At 48.2% G+C, this 24,356-nt stretch overlaps 1 protein-coding gene across 3 annotated transcripts in view; it reads left to right on the top strand.

Annotated features, from left to right (window-relative positions):
* The window catches only part of EIF4H (eukaryotic translation initiation factor 4H), a 221,967-nt gene that overhangs the window by 192,574 nt on the left and 5,037 nt on the right, over positions 1 to 24,356 (top strand). For all 3 annotated transcript variants that reach the window (XM_086954607.1, XM_086954606.1, XM_086954608.1), the window contains one exon: positions 9,947 to 10,105. In XM_086954607.1, the coding sequence (XP_086810733.1) occupies positions 9,947 to 10,105 (159 nt within the window). The remainder of the gene's footprint in view (positions 1 to 9,946; positions 10,106 to 24,356) is intronic.

Raw genomic sequence — 24,356 nt, 5'->3', positions numbered from 1 at the left:
TGGATTAATCCATGGAGCATCGCACTGAGAATGATGCGGCAATCTTAGTAGCGACTGCCTTAGGTTACAGTGATGGTGCATTTATTTTTAAGATTGCACCCACTTTCTTACAAATATTCGTAAATTAGCAATCTGAAGAGTTAAAGTTAAACTTACCCATTTATGTTTGGTCTTCCAAATAGATTTTTAATATCCCACCTAACCAAATACACTGTCAGTCAAAATTGCATCATAAATGGAATACATTGATTCAGGATTTAAAGGTCCAGTAAAAGACATTATTAAAGTAGGTTATAAAATCAAAGAAGATCAATTAAATAGTGTAGTAGGAATAAAATCTAAATCATTTCAGTATGTGGATTGTAATTGCAGAGCGCTTAGACTGTAATTCGAAACAGCAAAAATGACATCTTGATTAACCCTGGGCGTAAGACTACGCTCGCGGAGCTTGCGTAGTTTGCAGTACTACGCGAATTGCACGCAGCACAGTGCAAAAACACGTAGCGGGCATTTTTTGCTTGCTCGCGGTCCTCAACGTCAAGTTGGCGACTGCGAGCCAGCAAAATCAACATCCCGGTGAGACTTTTTCCTCGTACTTGATCAGCAACATCAAGTTGCTGATCGTGAGCATGGAAAATAAACCTCCCGTGAGATTCTCACCGCGGGGAGTTCAGGTTTCTCATTGCAAGTGGTCGTGAATGGTCACGACCGCTCGTGATGAAAAACTACCAGTCCCCGTTGAGAAAGCTGCAGCTCGAGTACAAATCTAGTCGAGCGGCAGAAAACGACCGCTTGCACTGTGCAAGATGCAGTTTGCAATGATTGCACAGTGCAAACAGGCATCCGGCACTGTTCAGTCAATGCGAACAGCTTTTTCCCTCCACTACGCAGTTCGCTTAACATTCGTAATGCGAAGTGCACTCCGTGCACAGCTACTACGCACAGGGTTAATCTTGATGGCAGTTGGGGGGCGTGGCCAAGAGCAGGTAAGACGTGCCTGACATCGGCTCCGGCGAGTGCCACTGATCATGATGAAATCCTGGGCCATAAGGGCTATAATTCGATCGCCACACATCGCTTCTGAGGTCCGGAACCCCCCCTGGCAGTGCACGATCTGCGGAGAAACCGCCGCGATCCGTCTTTTCGGACAAAAACGGCTCCGAGACGGACGATCGCACACGATACAAAATGACGGCCGCCATCCCCACCCGAGCCCCGGAGTGAGGTGCCTCACTAGGTCCCTCGGAGACAGCCAGGGGAACAGCGGCAGCGGGCCTGTACCACCACCTGAGCCATCGGACCGCTCTGAGGGGCCACACCTGTCAGGGAGACCGAAGACACCCCCACCGCCCCTGGATATCCCGGTGAGCCAACCAGACTACACCAGAGGAGAGCGGCCCTGTAGATTCTGGAGCAACGGCGGGCTGAGGCCGACTGGAGGGACCGGAGACCTGCAGAGGTCCGCCGGACTGGTGGATTGAGGAGGGCCTTGACCTGAGACTGTCCGGCGATCCTGGAGGACTCGAGCGCCGGCGGTAGGTGAGAGCGGCTTGGTTCCCTGCGGGTCGCCGATGCCCTGAGCGGGACTACACACACGGGAGAGCCCGTGCCACGGGGAGGGAAGTGAGACAGGACACCCAGCGACCGCCGGGACACACTGCTTTGACCCGGGCCCATGATTTACCTACCCGAGATCAGTGAGAGGCATGGGACGCGGCCTACGCTGCATTGCCTGATGCCACCCCTCCGAGGTCGGAGAGGGCGAGGCAGTGGCTTAGAAGTAAGGCCAGACGTTAACTGAAGGCCGCGATAGGGCCACACAGGACTCCACCTGCCCACTCTCCTCCTGGGGTGGCCGCGGGCCCCTCCCCACTCGACTTGGAGGCACCTGCTCCCCCTCCAACCCCCCCCCCCCCCCCCCCCCCTCCTCCCATCTGGCCCAACTTGGGAGATGGACCGTGCCGAGGTGGAGTACACCGAACGCCCGTGGCCTGACCCCCTGGGAGTACGTCGCAGCGCTGCCCTCTTTGGCGCAAAGAACACCTTACCACTGAGCTGGGGGGCGAATCTGGGGGTCCATTCGGCCTGACGCCGGGGCCCTGGAACTAAGTGGTGGACCATCCTGACCGCTGGTGCCAGAGACTGCCTCTAGCAATTGGCCTAATTGACAGTGACCAGAGATAAAACATCTAAAATACCTAGACAGGCCAAAATGGACAAGTTCACCACTCTGCACCTCCCACCGGCCCTGGACACCCAGCTGCGTAGCGGGGACATGGAGACCCTCCTGCACGCTATAAGGGACTCTCGACAGGCCCTGGAGGGGAAAATAGGGGAGGTCAGCACGGAGGTATCGCTCCTGCGCCAGTACATGAGGAACATGGCCGCTACAGAGACCAGAATTAGCGAGGCAGAGGATGGACTGCGGGACCTCAGGAGAGACCTCACGGCACTCCGGACCACCACTGAAGACCTGCAATGGAGGGTGGGCGCCGCCGAAAATGGGGTGCGACTGAACAACCTCCGTTCGTGGGATTCAGAGAGGGAATCGAAGGGTCGAACACGGCGGCCTTCCTGCACAAGTGGCTCCGGGACACCTTCCCTGCGGAAAAGTTCTCCCTGTTTCGTGATCGGGCGAGCACACAGGGTACTGCAGGCAAAACCCCCTCTGGGCGCGGCGCCCCGCACAATCCTAGCCCGCTTCCTGAATTTCCTTGACACGTACATGATCCTCCAAGTAGCTAGGAAACTGGGGTATATTAAAATTGACAATTCGCGTATCATGATCTTTCCGGACTACAGCCGGGAAGTGCAAGCTAATAGAAGATCCTTCCTATCAGTCAAGGCAAAGTTGCGCGAAAAAGGCATACAAGACATGTTACTCTTCCCAGCCAAACTCCAGGTAATCTTCAGAGAAAAAACACACTTCTTCCAGTCCCCAGAAGCGGCCTGGAAATGGCTCGAGGAGCGTCCGCTCCTCAAACAGACAGAGGAGCAGAGAAGGTGAAAGACCCCCTCGGGTCTGCCCCCGAGACAGCAGGGAGCAGAACAGGTCAGGACGCTGCGACCACGGGATGCCATGGGACATAGGAGGAATCCACCTACCCTTGGTCCGCCACAGCTCGCCAACCGCCTGATACCGGCCGACGACCAACCTCTGAATTCGCAGCCCCGACTGCGCTCCCACACTCTGCCCCTCCCTACGGAACCTGAAAGCAATGCGGAATCTGACTTGCAAAGGAGTGTATCGGAGGACGAAAGAATTGTGGAGGATGATGGAACACAGCACGACCTCAACCCATCCTCTGGTAGCGGAGATTGTAGCAATGGAACAGGATACCAACACGGAACACTTGCAAGCTGAACTGCCGGACTCTCATTCATGATTCCAGGGCACAGCGCGGATGGCACTGATATAACCTGCCCGTCTGAGCTGATCGAGAAGAGCCACACACCTCCTCTTCCCTCTTTCCTTTCACGACTCGCACCTTCCTTCGCCCCCTCTTCCTTCTCCTAACCCATCTTTTTCTCCACACTCTTGTCGGCTCTCTGACTACTCCTGAACTGTTTCCCACTCTACATGACTTTGGTTTTACAAAGTCGGGGGACGCACAGCAGAAGTCCTGTTAACACTGTAGTGCGAAGGGCTGCGACCATCGGTGGGCGACAGGCCACACCTGCCACTGTGTGGGACCGACACCGGCCGGCGCTAGAGTCCCAACGGAGGGGGGATGGGGCAGGGAGGGGTTATGGGTGGGTTATGGTTAGTTTGTTCCGACATCTTGAAATGTTTTATGGGTTTTCACAAGGTAAAGTCATATTATTAGCTGAAGATGTATAGGTTGCCAGAAGACTGTTACTGATAATACGCCAGAATACGAATGACCCCCTGGTATCACTTGATAGGCAAAACCTGATAGCCCCCTACACGGTGTACACATGGAATGTAAATGGCCTAGGCGACCGCATCAAGAGAAGTCTGGTACAGGCCCATATCAAACTGGTTCACCCTGATGTGCTCCTACAGGAGACCCATCTTCGTGGGACTAGGTGTGGTTTCCTGGGTAGAAAGCCTTACACAGTCCTGGCACATGCGGGATACACAACGGGGTCCAGAGGGGTAGCTATTCTAATAAAACGGTCCCCCCCCTCCCCCCCCCTTTAAAGTTCAACGTACATGGACAGATGAGCAGGGCACATATGTAGGAGTCAATGGGCAATGGGGCAGGACCGAATTCACGATCATATCTGTATATGCCCCCCCCCTCAGCTACAGGCCAGGACTTTAAAGGGTATCACTGACATAATGCTTGAAACCCCGAATGCTCTACTAGTGATAGGTGGTGACTAATGATGTAGTGCGCTCAGAGGTTGACAGGATCGGGAACTCCACAGGGACTGAAACGCACTACGCGCGATTCACTCAATCCTTGGGCCTTGTAGATGTCTGGAGGGCAGTGCACCCGCTAGACACCTGCTTCTCCTACTTCTCAGGGGCGCATCAGGTGTAGTCTAGATTAGACTACATTTTCGTGCCACTGGGCCTCACGGGACAGATCAGAGGGGCTGAATAACGAGCCCGTGGTTTATCTGATCACTCACCACTGGAGGTCAGTATAGGGAGGGATAGAGTTGGACTCAGAGGGGAATGGCGCCTTCTGCCGTGGGAGTTGAAAAATAAGGAATTCGCCAGGGCCTTCGGGCGGATACGAAAGTTTATTTCGCTGAAAACACGGGCTCAGTCCAATCGGGTGTGGTGGTCTGGGAAGCGTACAAGACGGTCCTCAGGGACAGTGCGCAAAACGGACTATCATGGGCGAAGAAAGAGGGAAGAGATGGAAGAATGCGAAGCCCAGATTCTTGCCCTCAAAGCTGTGCCTGACCCACCAGACTGAACACTATAGATGTAGTCTGAAAGATGCCCAACTTAACTATAGGGCGGTAGCGACCCAAGACGCACAGATTAGCCACTCTCCACAGGTTATATGACGTCAGAGACAAGTCGGGAAAGCTGTTGGTGTGGCTCAGTCGCAGGGAAATGGAAGCTCGCTGGGTCGAAACCATTACAGACGAGGCGGGCACACAGATACATCTAGACGAGGGGATAGCAGAGGTGTGTGTGCCACCTACTATGGCGCATTTTATGAAGCCCGGGACCTGCGTGAGACCCCAGCTATAATGGAATACCTGGAGGCGGTAGCAGTGCCTCACCTATCGGAGGAAGACGGGGACAGTATAGAAGCGGACCTTTCACTTGAAGAAATCCGTCGGGCTATCACCAGGCTGAAACCCGGTGAAACACCGGGACCAAATGGTCTACAGGCAGAGTTTTTTAAACTGGGATCAGGCATACTGGCCCCACACCTATCTCTTTTTAAAAGCTCGATTGAGGAGGAGACCCTCCCTCCTGATCTACGCAGAGCGACCATTGTTCCTATAAGCCGCCGATGGAATGCGCTTCATACCGTCCCATTTCCTCCTGAATATGGAAGCAAAGATCCTAGCAACGATACTGTCCCTACGCATGAGACAGGTCATTACTGAGCTGATAGACAAGGACCAAACAGGTTTTATGCCCGGAATGGCGACCCGGATGAACCTGTGCCGAACCCACAATTGGATGATGGAGGCGCTATCTCGCGAGCAACCCCATCTCCTCCTTTCCCTAGACGCCGAAAAGGCGTTTGACGCGGTCCACTGGCCTTTTCTTGAGGCTACACTAATTAGATTTGGACCAGTGTATCGGAGCAGGGTGCGCCTGCTGTACACGGCCATGGTGGCGCGAGTGAGGGTGAACGGTCGGTTGTCCCGCGAATTCCCAATACAGAGAGGTACCCGGCAGGGATGCCCACTCTCCCCGCTCCAATTCACTCTCACTATAGAAGTAATAGCTTGTGTGGTGCGGCAACATCCAGATATACAAGGATTTAGACTTTCAGTGGCAGAGGAAAAAATGTAACTGTACGCTGACGACATACTCCTGTACGTTACCGACCCTGAATCTACCCTCCCCATTCTTTTTGAGGCACTGAACACGTACGGCACGTATTCAGGATACACCATCAATTGGTACAAATCGGTCATATTCAGTCCCAAGATGGGATACGATTGGCCATCCCTACCCCACACCCTACAGGTGGTGACCCATGGTTTTGGGTACCTGGGGATCTATGTAACACCGGACAAACAACGGTCATATAAGGAAAATATACACTGTATCCTCCTATCCTTTAAAGAAGACGCCCAGCGCTGGAGGACGCTTCCCCTTACCATACTAGGCCGAGCGGCCATGTTCAAAATGATCACGCTCCCAAAATTCCTGTATGTTCTCCAAAATGAGTATTTCCCCCTCGCTCAGCAAGTGTTCCAAGCGATTAACGCGGAACTAAGGTCTTTATTGTGGTTAGGAAAACAGCCCAGAATTGCCCTTGCCACGCTATGCCGCAATCAGTACAATGGGGGAATATCTCTCCCAGACATTGAGGCATACTACCGAGCAACGCACCTCACCCCGATTTCAGACTGGCTTCACACAGAAGCAACTCACCCCACTTACAGGTTAGAACACTATAAAATGGGAAAACACACTCCTTTATTACCTATATGGGGGAAAGACACGCACGGGACTGCCCCCTGTCACCCTGACTACTATTGCACTGTGGCACAGTGCACACAGGACCATGGGTTGGCACTGCACACCCACGAGACAGACCACATTATGGCACTGCACATGGCTACGTGAAATACATAAGCTGCGCGGCTTTCAAGCGTGGGACAACCTGGGCATATCCACTCTGGGGGATGTAATGACGGCCACCTCCTTCAAAACGTTTCAAACACTACGAGCAGATTTCGGACTTAGCACCACACAACACTATAAGTGTCTACAATTGAAACATGCATTGAAGGCGGAAGGCCCCTTCCCCTCCCCTTTGCAAGACTATGCGCCACTAGGGGGACGTTTACTGCAGGAGCACCTACAAGAACAAGCAGTGTCCTACACCTATAGAACTCTGATTAATAATGCCCGGACTGTTTGACAAAACTGAGGGAGACGTGGGAAAGAAATCTGGGGCCCTTTGACACCACGGACTGGGAATCTGCACTTATGCATCCCCGGGAAGTGGCAATCAAGTCCAGACTAAGACTTATACAATATAAAATCCTACATCGGATCTACAACGATAGGGCCCAGTTGCACAGGATGGGTAGAGCGAGGGACCCGTGTTTCCTGAGATGTGACCATGGACAAGGAGACTTCTATCATACTATATGGGACTGCCCCCCTATTCAAGTATACTGGGAGAAAGTGACGCTGGAATTGGGAAAGGTGCTGAACGAAACCCTACCACTATTCCTAAAATGTATCCTCCTAGGCATACCAGGGGATGTGGATCTAAGTCGTCCTCACTTCATCTTCGCAGCCTTGGCCCTGGTTGTAGCTAAAAGACAGGAGGTGGGGTTCTGCACAGGGACCACAAGTAGAGGAGTGGAAGACTGGGATGGACCTATACATGGCAGCGGAGAGGGTCACATATAAAGCTAGGGGCTGCTCCAAAATTTTTTTTTAAAGTATGGGGTAAATGGAGAGCGTACCTCACCAAAGACCCGAACACCGCCAAAACCAACCTACACGAAGGAATGAAAGAAGCAGCCGAGTGGATGAAGAACAGCCGTTTAAAACTGAACTCGGACAAAACGGAAGTCCTCATCTAAGGCTCATCCCCCTCAGCCTGGGATGACTCTTGGTGGCCACCAGCCCTGGGAACCGCACCCACACCAACGGATCACGCACGCAACCTGGGTTTCATCCTGGACTCCTCCCTCTCGATGACCAGACAAGCCAATGCCGTATCATCATCCTGCTTCAACATCCTACGCATGCTCAAAGTCTTCCGCTGGATCCCCACTGAAACAAGAAAGACGGTCACCCACGCACCGGTCACCAGCCGACTGGACTACGGAAACACCCTCTACGCCGGAACCACAGCCAAACTACATTAAAAACTCCAACGCATCCAAAACGCATCAGCCAGACTCATACTGGACATCCCTCGTCAAGCTCACATTTCCAGCCACCTGAAAGAGCTCCACTGGCTACCCGTCAACAAGAGAATAACGTTCCGTCTCCTCACCCACGCACACAAAGCCCTCTATGACATAGGACCCGAATGCCTCAACACGAGACTGTCCTTCTACACCCCCACCCGTCAACTTCGATCTTCAACTCAAGCCCTCGCCGTAATTCCTCGCATCCACAGATCCACCATGGGGGGGAAGATCCTTCTCCTACTTAGCGGCCAAGACCTGGAATTCTCTCCCCACCCACCTCCGCCTTACTCAGAACCACCTCTCCTTCAGAAAGCAACTAAAAACTTGGATATTCGATAAGTAAATGCACCCGCCTCCCCAAGCGCCTGGAGACCCTCTGGGTGAGTAGTGCGCTATATACATTTCTGAACGTGAGTTAACTTCTACCTTACATATGCTATGAGTTGTAAGTAAAATGCTGGGTATGATAGTGGGGCCCAGGATATGACCCCCCACACCTCTCTCTATTCCTGTGCTGTGGCTTTTGTGCTGTTGGTAAAAAAGATATTTTATGTGTTGAGGGAATGTTGGGTAAAACAGCAGGGTTGTAATAAACTGGAGTACCCAGAGTTTCAAAACTTTTTCACAAATTTGTGCCGGGGTAATATCTAGGCAGTTATCCAGGTTCATACAATCCAGCAACACCGATCTACACAATTGGGCTTCTGGGTTTTTCCAGATTCGCTGGGACAACAAGAGTGGTTGTAATTTAATGTGATCCTTTAGGTATTTCAGCCCTACCTTATCATGGCAAAATGATGTTGGAGTGTGGGGCAGCCAGTAGTCTTATAAACTTCTGTACAATCTGGAGAGCTTTACAGTTTGTGTGTCCGCAGATACCTGATCCAAAGATAGCAACAAATAAATATTTACTTTCAAAAATACATAGCAGTTCCCCTGTAGGTTTATGTCCCAGTCTTTGTGCGAATCTAAAAACTGCATCAATTGCCCTTTGGAATTACAGTACTCTTACATTCAATAAATACTCCCAGTTAAAATCTATCAATCGGGACACCTAGGTATGTGAAGTTTTTTTTCCCCCCCACTTCACCACCAAGTAAGAACTTACTTCTCTTTGATAGTTTTTTGGTGCCACATTTTATTAAAAATGACTTATTAGTTTTTAAACCTAGGTTTCCCATAACATTATTATAAGCATCTAACAAGGATCGGAGGCAATTAGTAGTTCTGGCAATGAGTACCGCATCATCCGCATAAAGTGAAACTGGGATTTCTCGTGAATTAATTTTAGGCCTATCTTTTCTAGCCTTCACAAAATTGTCTCCCAAGTGCGTTAATCTAAGAATAGGAATGGGGCAAGGACACAGCCCTATCTAAGTCCTGTTAACACTCTAATAATGTGACTTGACTTCGTGTTTTGAAATGGTTTTTTTGTGAAATGTAGGGTTCACAATGAAACATGAAGTCTTAATATTAGTCTCTCTCTAGTATGATTTGTCACTGGCAGATTTGTAGGCAATGTTATTTGCATCCTTTTGGTCAATGTGCCACTAAATGCATCGCCTTCTTTGTACTGTCATATAGATGCATGAAACTGGAGATGACTCCAGGTTTTGCCACCGCATGGTTGCTTGATCTGTCTTATTAAATGTTAGTGTGTGGTCTCTTTCAGAACCAATGAAGTTTTATTAGTCCACCCTATTTGCGGATTTAGGTTTTGAAAGTTCATTCAGATTTTACCTAATGTTGGCTGTTAGTTTCTTGTGATTTCAGGTTATGATGAAAGGATCCTTTACAGGATCTGAGGAAAGGAGCTCGTACCAGTGTACAAGCTCTTTTTGTTTCATTTTTGGACGCCTTTCCCATGACCATTCTTTACTCTATTTTCTCATAGGTTTCAGAGATGATGGCGGCAGAGGAGGTCGACCAGGAGATCGGCGAGGACCACCCTCTTCCAGTGGTGGAGCACCAGGAATGGGGCGTTTCAGAGATGGTCCTCCACCACCACGTGGCGGCGCGGGCAGCGGTGCAGACTTCAGAGAACCAACAGATGGTAATTTAAAAGTTTCCTATTAGATTTGTTAGCCCCGCTAGTTTTTATTTTTTTTATTTTTTAAGAATAGCTGTGTAATGTGGTTGATTTGACAGACTAAAACAAAATAGCGCGTTATCTTGTTGCAAAAAGTTCTCTTTACTAAAGCCCTTTTAGCAACAAGAACTGAACTGTGTTTTGGAGCAAATATGAAAAAATAAGTGTAGAAGGAGTCTGTGCAGGCTAGCTCAGTATGACAATGCAGCTGGTACCTGAATGTATTCTAGCTATTATTCGTGATGGAAAGGCAGCTCACATGCCTTATGAAATAGTTTCTGGTGGAAACCACTAGAGCTTCCACATGGGTTTGTGCTGTTCATTGCCAGCCACTATTACTTTGAGTCAATCATCTAGCATGCCAGGAGGCTGGCAGGCAAGTTGCATAAACCAATATTAAGAGCATTTTTATTGGAGTCCCTATAGGCATCCTGTGATATTGCTGCTTTGATTTAAAGTGATTCATTCTTTTAACCGATTAATCTACAGTAAATGTATTGCATTTTGTAAATATGCTATTTTATGATGCGACACACTTGCTTTTATTTGATAACTAACTGTACATTCAAAAGTAAATTATGTTGTCATAGATGGTGATTTGTATAGTGCTCCTACAGTGATCTCATAATGCGTTATTGGGAAGAGGCATGAGGAGATGCAAGTGTGTGAGCCACTGTAGTTTACTTAAGATTAGGTAATCCATTATTGCCTGTATTATGTACTACTGCCTTAGTTTGCGTAGTTGATGGCTAAAACTTAGTAGTAAGGTGACAAACCTGACTGGAGACCATAACATCCATTCAGTAGAGGGAGTTGAGACTGGTCTTGGACACCTGACCTAGTTTAGAATTAACTACGTGTCTGCAGAATACAATGTGGGTGGGAGGTGGCTATGGTCCTGGACTAGACCTCTGCAACAGAATAAGCATTGAGGTTTCAGTTTATACAGAACCTTAACTGCTAGTAAAGTTTTAGATCTGCTTTAAGGGCATTTGGGATGTAGTTAATTGACATGTTAGCTTTTTATCTGTTTAAGGTGTGGGAAGACTTTTGCTTGCCAAACTCTTTAACTTGTAAAGTCAGAAACTTGTTGCAGTTCAATTTCTTTTATCTCATAAACCATGCCTATTTTATAGTCTTAGTTCTATAGTTAATATCATAAAGTTACTAAAAATCAGCGTTTCTTGACAATTGGGTTTTTACAATTTCTGGTTTCTTGACCAATAAGCAAATAGTTTATATTGGGCCATTCAATCTGTTGGAGATCATGAGTAAGATTTGTCAATAGGCTAATATTTCATACATATACCTGCCAATAACTTTGAAGTTACTCTTGAAATGGGAAACCATAAAGGTCACATGTGCCTAGACTTATCTATCATTGCATAATTCTGCAAGACAAAGATACCCATCTAAACGTTTTTCCCAGCTGCCCACACTTTCTAATGCTCTATTTTGAGCTTCCTCATCAAGCTCCAGTGGACCTCTGTGGTCAACAGTACCTTAATAACCAGCTACGCAACACGCTCTGTAAACTTTCTTCATACATGACGAAGCCCAAGGATTCTAGTTATTTTGTTGAAGTTGACTTTTCTTTGTCCTAGTTACACTTTAAGTAGGTTGTGCGACCAATTTTTTTTCTTTTTATTTATTGAAGTGACTGATTTAAAAAAAAACAACAACAAAAAAACGTTGCAGTGAATTAATTCCCTAGAAACCATGCAGAAATAAGGAACCTAGATATGTGAGCATATAACCTCCTGGATTTACTGGAACAAAGGATAGGTCTCTCTGGCCCTGTATTAAACAGGTTTGCCTCCTTTTTCGACAACAAAACGCAAATATTTAAAGTAACATTCCCTTTCTAACTCTTTGTCATCCACTCTTGGGGTCCCTCAGAGATCTGCACTCTCTCCCACGCTCTTCAACTTGTTCATCGAGCCTCTAACAGAATTACTCTATTCATCATGTATGCCGATCACACTGAACTTTACCTGAAAATCTCCTCCCAGATGACATCCAATCACTCCACTCAACCCTACTCAACACTGGCTGACTTCCCAATATCGTAAGCTCAACTCTTCCAAAACTGAATTCCTCCTTATCGCCCCAACAGACTGCCATCATCGCTGAATACTTGAACCACCTAACAGCTCTCAACTGTACCCCACACATTGACTCAGCAAGGTCTCTTGGAATTATACTTAACAGGTCATTAAGCATGCAGGAACACATTAGCTCAGCCACCAAAGGTGCCAACTACCACATGAGTATTCTAAGAAGGATAAAACCCTTCCTCCACCCTGACGACTTAGTCTGCTGTTCAAGCTCTAGTAATTTCCATGCTAGACTATGACTGCGCAACACAATGTGGGCTACCCAGCTACAAGTTCGCTCTGCTCAGGGCTTACCTGAATTCAGCAGCAATGTCTCATCACCAGTTCCAGAAGAGCGCCACATCACTTAAGGTACTGAAATCCATAAACTGGCTTCCTTTGGAGGCGAGGATTCATCTTAAGATTGCGTGCGTGACTCACTAGGCCCTTCACTTTAACACCCCTCTGTACCTAGCCCAAAAATGGGACCTTTCTGGTGGGAGCCGATCTTCTAGGCGTTCCAGCCTTCTGCTACTGAAATCTCAAATTCCAGAAGAAGAAAACGTATAATTGGGCGTTCTCCGTTATTGCCTCCCAGAATCTGGAACTCCCTGCCTCCGCACATCAGACTGACTCCCTCTACGCATCATTCAAAAATGAAGTCCAAGCTCTATGGATGAATGCCCTTGTTAGAAGGCAGCTACCTTCATTAACAGTACTTAATTTTCTTTTTCCCCCGCAGGGGGTCCTATGCTTTTCACTGTTGACGGTTGTTTGTGCTCAACCCCTCTATTTATCTTTTGCACTTATATGCTACTCTATTTCCTCTTGCGTTTGCATATTTGATTACTCTATCTTCTCCAGGATCTTACTAGATCATTTGTAAAGCACTCTGATACCTGCTTGGGTCATGTCCTTGCTATATAAAACTTTATATAAATAAATGTGTCCATTCATTCTGAATGTCTGTTCTCAGAAAAATACATTTTGATTTTTTTTTTGTCCTCCTATATGCCACCAGATGTTATATACTCTAGATGGATCTGTCGCCTTCTGTATTGACATTCCTGAAGCCGCCCGGGGTCAATATATAGCTTACAGAGATCTCCCAGAGGTGGGTTGTTTCCTTATCCACCTCCCCTGCCTTTTGATGGAGTGCCTCAGACCAGGGGAGGGCAGGACCGACACACACCTCTGGCATAATCATCGGACCGTTTACTTATTCGACCAGGCCTCCAGTTTTGACCATACATTCTCAGAGCTTTCAGCTAGACCAGCCATGTCCATCTTGCAAACTTCCATAATACTTTTTAAGCAGTCTGCGAATCTAGGAGGGGGGCCACTGACTTCCACTCTTTACAGATCTCCCTCCTGGCTATAACTACCACGTAGAAGAAAAACTGTGAGGAAAAGTTGTTGATATTATACTCTCAGGGTAAGCCAAAAAATACTAGCCTGGGAGAACAGGAAATAGTTGTAGATAAGACCTCACCCAGAAAGCCAACTATCGCCCTCCAGTACTCCTGAATCGCTGGGCATTCTAAGAATATATGCATGTCATCTGCTGCTGTAAGTTTACAACGGGGGCAGTGATAGTTCTCCTGCGTTATCGTATGCAATTTAGCCGGGGTCCAATACACCTGATAAGCCGTAAACAAATGGTTTCGCCTTAAATTAGCTGGTTTAATTAATCTCTGGGATAAAGAGAAAGAATCCGTCCAAATCTTACTGAACTCTTCGGGGTATTCAGCTATGGTATTACCCCAGAGGCTTATCAGTTCGAGATCTAGGTTACCTTTAGACTCTGTAAGCAATTTATACCAAAATGATACTTCTCAATGCCAGTTTCCCCAACCCCCCCCCCCACGAATTGCATCAAGAATTCCAGTATCTTTTTCCCGCTGTAATGTCTGTCTTGACCACCATGCAGATAGTTGATAAAATTTAAATCTTGTCAATGACCTGTTTGTAAGTAACATCAGGGAGTTCCAATCCATAAGGCCTGAGTCCACCCATAAGTCCCCCCATTTCTGTACTCCAGCTGTTCTCAAGGGCAGAGAAAGCTGGTCCTGAAGACATACAGGTGTGCCCGGGGAATCCCAAATTGGAGTATGTGTGGTAGTAAGGAATTCCCAAGGCCTTCCGGATAAACCCCCAATTCCTAAGTGCAGTCTGCAAAATCTTAAGACTGACTTTCTTAAAGAATTTCTGGTCGCCAAACTTAAATAAAAAGAACTCTTGGCCATTTGGTCAATCCTGTAATAAAGCCTGAAATAAACGGCCCTGTGAATATGAATCTAGTATGTTGGCGAGTAGCCTGAAGTTTTGCAGCGTGAATCTTTCTGGATTCACTATGCTGTGCATATTCCGCGGTCTTGTGGTTGGGTCCGGATTCTTAGTCTTTTCTTTGTTTTTTTTTGTAGCCCTGGTGGGCGTCTGCGTCACACCACCTCGGGTGCATTTCCGGTGACGTCGGCATGCTTCCTGCGGAAGCTCCCACTCTTGGGCGCCATCTTCAGATTCTTTTTTCCGCGGTCGGGTCTGGATCGTTCCCGTTGGGCTCCAGACATATTTGGAGAAAGTACTGAAAAGAGAGGAAGTTGGAGGAGATATCGGAAGAAGAAGACTAAAGAAGACTTCACAAAACATTGACGAAGAGGAAAGAAGGTGAAAACCTCGAACTTCGACGATCGTAGACGACCACGCGCTCAGGGAGGCCTGAACGCACGAGGATGGACAACACGCCGTTCAAGTTCTGCCCGAACTGCAGACACAAGTACGCACAGAAGGACCAGCACCCGGTTTGCAACCTCTGCCTACCGGTGGAACACAGAAGCGATGACTGCAACGCCTGCGCCGTCTTCGCCCAGAAGACCCTCCGTGTGAGGAAGAGACCGAGGGTAGCACACGCCGCCCTCGGAGGAAAATCCCCGACGCCATCGCTGTACGAGCTGGGGATGTCCTCAGAGGAGGAGGACAACGCTGCCGCCGAAGACGACAGCTACACGGTCGTAGAGACCGATTACAAGAAGACACCTGATAAGGTAGGAGACTCGACGTCCCACAAGAACACGAGAGACTCTGAGTCTCGAAAGCACGAGGCCAAGAGCCCGAAGGCGCCGACGCAGCGACATCTGCCGTCCGTGACCACGAGCAGGCCCAGCGGATCCTCGGAGAAAAAGTCCCTGGCGCCGAAGGCTGTTGACCAGCAGAAAGCGTCGAAGATCGTCGCCGAAAGGGACCGATCGACGTCGAGGGAGAAAGACCCTAAAGCCTCGGCAACGCCCAAGGACCCGAAAGCCAGTTCGACGTCCAAGCCGTCGACTCCGAAAATCTCGACGCCGAACGAGCCGCCGAAGAGAGGAGCCGAACGTTCCGAAGCCGAAAACGCGGCCGAGGTGGAAAGGAAAAGACATCGGCTGGAAGCCGAGATGGCAAGCCTCTTGCAGCGGAGAAAGGAGGTCGCCGCCGAGATTAGTGCCTTCACGATTCCACACAAGACCAAGCACGCCGTGCTAGATCTGGCCGAGGAGGAAGAGGAACATGTCGACGACCATGTGCCTAGCGACGAGATGGTCGACGACCGGGAAGCTGATGAAAATCCCTACGAGGATTACAGCTACGAGGACAAAGAGGGCAGTAGAGTGGACGCCGAGTCGGTCACCTCTGACCCACGTGAGGAGGATTACCTAGATGTCGACACCGAGAGCCCGGAGGAGGCGGTCGACTCATACCCCTCGAGACCCTCGCTGCCGGACGACATCGGGGCATACAACTCGGCGATACAATCTGCCGCGACTGCGTTCAAGTTAAAGCTCGACGAAGAAAAGCAGACTTCCTGCTAGAGACATTGCTCCCAACACAAACAAGAAGCCAGTTCCTCCCAATGCTCGAGAGCGTCTTGGCGCAGGGAAAGGAAGCGTTCAAAGAGCCCGCAACGTGCAAGGCGGTGACTCCCAGAACAGAGAAAAAATACAAACACTCCTCGAAGGACCCGGCCTACATTCGAGGCGATGTCTCCACTGACTCCATTATCACGGCCACAGCTAGGAAGAGGGCGAGCGTATCTACTACCTCAGGCCCACCGCCGGATAAGGAGAGCAAGAGGATGGATCTGGTGGGGAGAAGGATCGAGCGAAATGCCGCGACCCACTGGCGCATGGCTAATTCCAACGCCCTGTTAAACAGGCACATGTACCAATCACTTGGTGAAGGACCTACCCCAAGATGCCAGGCAGAAGGCCGAAAAATTGATCGAAGAAGGGAAGAACGCGGCAAATTCTTGCCTTAAGACGGCCCTGGACGGAGCAGACACCGCCAGCAGGCTAATGATGATGGGTGTCACGGAAAGGAGACACGCCTGGCTCAGGATCTCAGGGTTCAAACCCGAGGTACAACACAGTATCCTGAACACACCGTTCAACGGCGAAACACTTTTCGGAGCAACGGTTGACGACAAACTATGCCAACTCAAAAAAGATAACGAGACTGCAAGATCCATGGGGGCATTGCAGTTCAGAGGCCACAGAAGAGGCACCCCGGCGCGGAGAGGTGGAAACCAGCCAGGTACATCGCACCATGCCTTTTAGCAGATGCACCAGGCAGACTCGCAGGCTCAGCAAGGTCACCAGAAGCAGTCCTGGCAATACCAACCAAGGGGTCAGTCCTTTCGAGGGAGAAATGGACGTGGCCAGAATAGAAGAGGGGGGCAGCAGCCCACCTCGAAGTGACTTCACACTCCCCCGGGTGCCCGACCACAGAAAAGATCCCAGGGGGCACCACGTACGAAGGGGTCAGGACAATCCAATGACCAACGACCACATGACACCAGTGGGAGGAAGATTAAAGTTCTATCTCCAGGAATGGAGAGAAATAACATCAGACAAATGGATCCTAAACATCATTCAATTCGGATACTGCTTGGAGTTGGAGAGAAAACCAACAAACAGAAAACCAAGGGGGAAGCCACCAGCAAAAGAACAGCTGGCGAGGCTTCAGGAAGAAGTGCAAGAACTTCTACAAAAAAAGGCCATAGAAAGAGTTCCCTTCAGGGAAAGGAACAAGGGAATATACTCAACGTACTTCCTAGTACCAAAGGTCGACGAGAAAATGAGACCCATCCTAGACCTGAGGTTCCTCAACAAATTCATAAGAACACAAAAGTTCAAAATGACCTCATTGCAGGAGGTCCTGCCGCAGTTGCAGGTCGGAGACTTCATGGTCACGATAGACCTCAAGGACGCCTACTTACACATACCGATGAACGAGAAGCACAAGCATATGCTCAGGTTCGCAATCGGAGGAGGCCACTACCAGTTCACAACGCTGGCCTTCGGACTGAAATCAGCACCGAGGGTATTCACGAAGTGCCTCGCGGCAGTCGCAGCGCACTTACGAAGACGGGGGATACACGTATACCCTTACCTCGACGACTGGCTGGTGAAAGCAAACTCGTACCAGAGGTGCAAGCAGCACGCACATACAGTGACGAACACACTCATAAACTTGGGGTTCTCCGTCCATTGGAAGAAATCATCAATGGAGCCGGAGCAAGTGAAGATCCTCCTGGGGGCAGAGATCAACACCTTACAGGGCAAAGTGTTCCCCAGCGAGAAGAGAGCAAGGGCACTAGTCAAGGAAACTCGCCTATACCGGAAGGGGCAAGCTCGGACAGTGAGGACTGCGAGCAAGATCATGGGGATGATGGCATCATGCATCCACCTAGTGCCGAATGTGCGGCTCCACATGAGACCCATGCAAGAATGGCTGCAGGAACAATGGTCACAGGCTTTGGGCAGTTGGGAGGATCTTGTGGTGGTGACGCACGCAGTGCAGAAGGAGATGGCATGGTGGACCCTGGAGAACTTAACAAGGGGACAGCCTCTTACACTCCCAACTCCGACAGTGACTATCACCACGGACGCATCCCTGAAGGGATGGGGCGCTCACATGGAGGAACTCAAGGTGAGGGGTCTTTGGACGCCAGCAGATGCGACAAAGCACATCAATTACCTAGAACTGAAGACTATCTTCCTTGCACTGAAAGCCTTCCAGACAAGACTGTACAGGCAGAGGGTGTTGCTACAGACAGACCACACCACGGCGATGTTCTACATCAACAAACAGGGTGAAACACAGTCAACAACGCTTTCGACGCTGGCGCAGGAGATATGGAGGTGGGCCATCCCTCTCCAGATAGACCTGCTAGCCATACACCTACCAGGGAAGGAGAACATTCAGGCAGACTGGCTGAGCAGACAGACCTCGGCATCCCACGAGTGGGAGCTCAATGATCAGGAGACAAGGAGGCTGTTCAACAGGTGGGGAACACCATCAGCGGACCTGTTTGCAACACGCCAGAATGCGAAATGCCGAAACTTCGCATCCAGACAACACGAAGAAGGGTCCCTTGGGAATGCCCTATGGATAGATTGGTCCGGGAAATTTACATACGCTTTTCCCCCGATACCACTGATACACAGAGTACTGAGCAAGTGCAGGGAGAGCACCATGACCCTGATACTGGTCGCGCCGCAGTGGGCGAGGCAGACATGGTACTCGCAGATCATGGAGATGGCGCAGTGTGCGCCCCACAGATTCAGCAGGAGAAAGGACCTGCTCTCCATGCAGAACGGAGAGGTGCTGCACCCAGAACCAGAGAGCATGAGCCTGGTAGCATGGCTCCTGAGGACATCGAATTCGCACATTTGAAACTACCAGAGAGCACCCTCAGGGTCCTTCGGGAGGCACGAAGGCCCAGCACAAGGAAGTGCTATGTCGCAAAGTGGAAAAGGTTCACGATGTGGTGCAGGAGGGAGAGACTTCACAATGAAATGAAGAAAGACTCCACGGTGCTGAAGTACCTGACACACTTACTGGACAAAAAGCTCAGCTTGTCCTCCTTGAGAGTTCACCTGGCGGCTATAGTGGCATACACAAGGGGTGAGATGGGAAGAAGCTTCTTCACATCACAAGTTGTAAAGAGGTTCCTGGAAGGAGCAAAAAGGATTGCACCACCCAAGCGGGTGCCACCACCGGCATGGAACTTAAACGTGGTCCTGACAGAACTCATGAAGGAGCCCTTCGAGCCGCTTCACAAGGCCTCTTTGAAGATTTTCCTGGTTGCAATTACGTCCTTACGCAGAGTGAGCGAGCTGCAAGTGCTAACGCTACAGGAGCCCTACTTACAAATACACAATGACAGGGTGGTGATGAGGACCGACCCACACTTCATGCCGAAGGTGGTGTCCAGGTTCCACATGAACCAGTCCATACAGATACAGAGTTTTTTTCCAAAAACCGACCACTAGCGCAGAGCGAGCTCTGCATACCCTGGACGCCAGAAGGGCGGTCCTGCATTACATCGAAAGGACAAAAGGACACAGGAAAACGAAACAGTTCTTTGTGTCGTTCGCCAACAGTTACATGGGCAAGGCAGTCACTAAGAACACTATTGCACGATGGATCGCGCAAACAATCCAACTCTGCCACAAAAGGGCAGGAGAAGATCTGCCAGAGGGGGCACGCGCCCACTCCACTAGGAAAAAGGGGGCTACAATAGCCTTCCTGGCCAATACACCCATACAAGACATATGCCTGGCGGCAACATGGGCTTCGGTGCACACATTCACGAAGCACTATTGCGTGGATGTTCAGATGAACAAGGAAGCACAAGTCGGACAAAGGGTGCTCCAGCATATATTCAGAAACCAGAGCTCATCTTCCACCCAGCCACCACGGAAATGAGAAACCGCTACAAAATCTATGCACAGCATAGTGAATCCAGAAGGATTCACGCTGCAAAACGAATAGTTTCTTACCTGTCGGTGTAGTTTTGCAGCTTGAAGATCTTTCTGGATTCACTAGCGAACCCACCCACCTCCGCCAGAAAGATGAGGCTGGAGAGAGAAGAGGTGGTCCAAAAAAAAAAAAAAAATGGGAGGAGAAGTAACAGAATATAAGGACAAGTGGTAAAGAAATTATCACCTGAATAGAACATTGCCATTGCTTCGGAAAAGAAGGAAACACGGAAAAAAGAATCCGAAGATGGTGCCCAAGAGTGGGAGCTTCCGCAGGAAGCATGCCGACGTCACCGGAAATGCACCCGAGGAGGTGTGACGCCGACGCCCACAAGGGCTACAAAAAAAAAAAAGCAAAGACTACGAATCCGGACCCAACCACAAGACCGCGGAATATGCACAGCATAGTGAATCCAGAAAGATCTTCAAGCTGCAAAACTACACCGACAGGTAAGAAACTATTCGTTTTTAAAATGGAAGGCATGGCAGTAGAGTAATAGGTCTGGTAAAGCCAGACCCCCAATTTTTAGACCCCTCAATTTTTTCCAGGCTACCCTGGGAGATTTACAGGCCCAGATAAGAGCCGATCCTGCCCTGAAGGTTCGCGATTTCTTTCAACTGAAAAGATAGAGGGATGGAATTACATTAAAAAAGTCAGCTTAGGGAGTATAGACATTTTAATGAGTAACTCGTCCATATATATTTAATGGTAGACTGCCCCATCTTGTTAATGTTTTAATGATGTCTTTTACAACAGTCTGACAGCTGATTTTCGGGATATTCTTTAATTCTTGAGTTAAATAAATTCCTAGATATCGCATTTTTTGTTTTACCCCCTGTATAGGAGTATTATTGTTCCACCCCATTATCTCTGTATTCTCCCTGTTGATCTGGTAACCTGACAACCTTCCAAATTCCTCAGCTCGGTCAAATAGCCTGGGTATAGCTTCTATATGATTAGAGGTGTATAAGAGAAGGTCATCGGCATATCAGGCAGTTTTGAGCTCCATGTTTGCCATTCTAAAGGGTTGAATTACATTATCTTCTCTAATACCACAAACAAAAGGCTCCATATAAATGTCAAACAAAAGGGGAGACAGGGGGCAGCCCTGCCAGGTTCCTTGCGATATATTAAACCAGTCAGATAGAGCCCCGTTAACCAATACTTTTGCTAATGGGTTTTGATACAATGATTTAATATCCTCTATAAAAGCTGGAGGGAACCCAAACGCAACCATAGTGGCCCAGAGATATTTCCAATTAACCTGATCGAAAGCCTTGGCTGCGTCTATCGCGACCAGGGCTAACGGGAGGCCTTTGTCTTCAGCGTAATCTATGGCTCCTATCACTTGAAAGGTTAATTCGTTCAGTTGTCTCCCCGGGATAAAACCCCTTTGATCAGAATAAATTATGGGTTTTATTATTTTAGCAAGTCTGGTAGCTAAAATCCCGGAATATAACTTAATATCTGAGTTCAGAAGGGAAATTGGCCTGTAAGATTCTATTTTCTTAAGATCTTTATTGGGTTTTGCAATAAGCGTTATTGTAGCTTCAGTCCATGTAGGGGGGATACTGTGACCTTGAGATAGTAAACAGTTAAAAAGTGTAGTAAGGACGGGCACCAGTTGTACTGTATGGTCTAAATAGACCTCAACCGGAAGCCCGTCTGAACCTGCGGCTTTACCCCGCTTCATTTTCTTTAATTGATTTAATACGTCTCCCTACATGATCTCGCTTTCTAAATACCTCCTATCTGGGTCAGAAATTTGAGGTAAATCTCTCTGGGTCAGCCAGGTCTCGATCTCTTCTAGCTTTGGATTATTGTCCTCAGTATAGAGACTTTGCATAAACCTCCTGGCTTCTTCTCTGATACCTCCATCTTCCACAATTAAGACCCCTGTCTCTCTGAATTAAGACTTTAATGTTATTTCTATTTCTTTCCTCTCTAGATTTCCATGCTAGAAGGGCCCCACATTTATCGCCATATTCAAAGTTCTTTAATTTACTGGTCTCCCATTTTTCTTTTATAATTTTCTCGTCACTGATTAAGTTGTAGATCTGAAAGCTACTTTTCTAATGCCGGGATCCTCTCAGGATTTGAAGAAATGGCTATTTGTCGCTCAGTCTTTTCTAGTTATAGCCTCTAGATCTTCCCGCCTTTTATTTTTTATAGCCTTTCTTTTATACGCCATTAGAGAGCTCAGGACCCCTCTCAAAAAGGCCTTATAAGTTTCCCAAACAACCTGAGGGGTAGAGGAGCCTGTATTGATTGCAAAGAAATTGTTGGTCTTTTCTCTTACTACTCTTTTGACCTGATCACTAAGTAGCAATGTCCTCTAATGCCCATCTGGTATTTAAGGGACTTGAACTTAATAGGAGAACCAGTTCCAAAACTGCGTGGTCTGATATCCCGACGGGTGTAAATGAAAGGGAACTGATGGTTGAGAGAAGGTGTTGATCGACTAAAAAGTGGTCTATCCTTGAATAGTGTTTGTACTTTTTACTGTAAAATGTAAACCCCCTGGTAGAACCGTATTTAATCCTCCATACGTCTAACAAGTTAAAGTCTTTCATCATACAGCCTAAGGTTGAAAGTGATTTAGTGGGAGTGTGATACTTAGCTTTGGAGGTTCTATCTAGAGTCTGATCAAAAACAAAGTTAAAATCACCCCCCAGGATCACTGGGCCCGTAGTCCCTAGTAAAGCTGCTGCTGTAGCGGACCAGGGTTATCATCGTTGGGGCCATAATACACTGCATACGTATAAGGGATGTTATAAATGGATATGGCTGCCGCCAACCATTTTCCTGTCTGATCCGTTTCATATTTTTTCAGACATATCCCTCTATTTGCCCGAATTATTATTGTGACCCCCCTAGTTGTTCCCATCTGCCTAGAGCATACAATTTCCTGCACCCACATCAATTTCCCGAAAAGTGCACTACAAGCATTTGCCTCTAGATGAGTTTCCTGAAGCAGGTGCGCTTCTGATTCCTTAAAAACTCACAAACCCGGAACTGCTTCCTTTTTTCCCCCAACCCATTCACGTTCCATGAGAGGGTTTTAAAATTATATAACTTACTCATGACCCGGTTCTTATTTCCCGCCCGTCTAGAACCTTGTATAAATGAACTTTTTCCATATGAGGATGTTTTATCTTCCCCCCCCTACGCCCTCCACCCAGTGCTCCAACCCCCCTCCCCCCAGAGGAACCTCCCCAACATACCAGACGATGACACCGCCTTTGGAACTCCAGGAGAAATGTCTCTGGCTGAGTTCAAACTTTAACTAATCATGAACAGTGAATAGTCAAAAATAACATTTTGGTTTAATGAAAGTTGCAACTGATGATCCTCCACAAGAACCAAATGTAGTCTGGTGGAGAAGTTCTCAAAACGAGTGACTAGGTCCTTCTGAGGTAGATTTCTTCCTTAATGTTGTCTTGTGATAGACCGATCCTCCTTTGTTTCTTTAAATAGAGTAGGGGTATACATAGTATTGGTGTGCGGGGGTAAAGGATATTCTGCCTTTGTAGAATGGAATTTTAATAATTGTTTTCAGTTTATCTAACTGTAACAGAAGTATGTGGATTCATGTCACCACACATGCAGGCATTAGTCTGAAGCATGTCAACGTTGCTTAATCCCTTTGGTTCAGCCTAGATGAAAACCTTTACCTATAACCTGAATGCTCCATGGATGATTTGCAAGGTTTCAACTTTAGAAATGGAAATGCTTTTTATTTTGCTTCTACTCGCCATGTAATTACTGAACCATCTTCTCTTGGGTATGGATAGCCATTCAGGAACTGCTTCTTTCATAACTAGAATCTTAATATGGATGCGGTGTTTTATTCTACCATCCAGTAGTTGGGTCGAAATTCCCTCACTCAGATTCCTTTTGGGCATAAAACGTGTGGGCAGAGCCAGGCTCCTTATGATGATGATGATGATGATGATGATGATTAGAAGGGAACAATGGCCCAGTATGCAGTTGCTACTTTAGGATACTTTTTCCCCCTGCTGTGGTGACCTGTGCTCAGCAGTGTTAGTGTTTTTTTTTGTTTTTTTAATCCGCTTTGGGATTTTACCGATTTACTAACCCCTATCCATTCATTGGGGAGGTGAGTACATCACATGTGAATCAAAAAAGCTGCAGGCTTTTATCGGTTGCTGCAAAACTATTGTTACAGGTAAGCAGCCTTTTGATCTTGCAGCATGAATCTTCCCTGGCTCCACTTGCTGGCATAGATTATGTAGCAATGTTGACTTTTTGTGGGAGGCTGGCGTGAAGCTTGCGTGGTTGCAAAAAGGTGTTTAAGG

This window comes from Lissotriton vulgaris, chromosome 2_1 (genome assembly GCF_964263255.1).
Source record: "Lissotriton vulgaris chromosome 2_1, aLisVul1.2, whole genome shotgun sequence".
In the NCBI taxonomy this organism is placed as follows: Eukaryota; Metazoa; Chordata; class Amphibia; order Caudata; family Salamandridae; genus Lissotriton; species Lissotriton vulgaris.
This window is presented reverse-complemented; position numbering and strand designations above follow the sequence as displayed.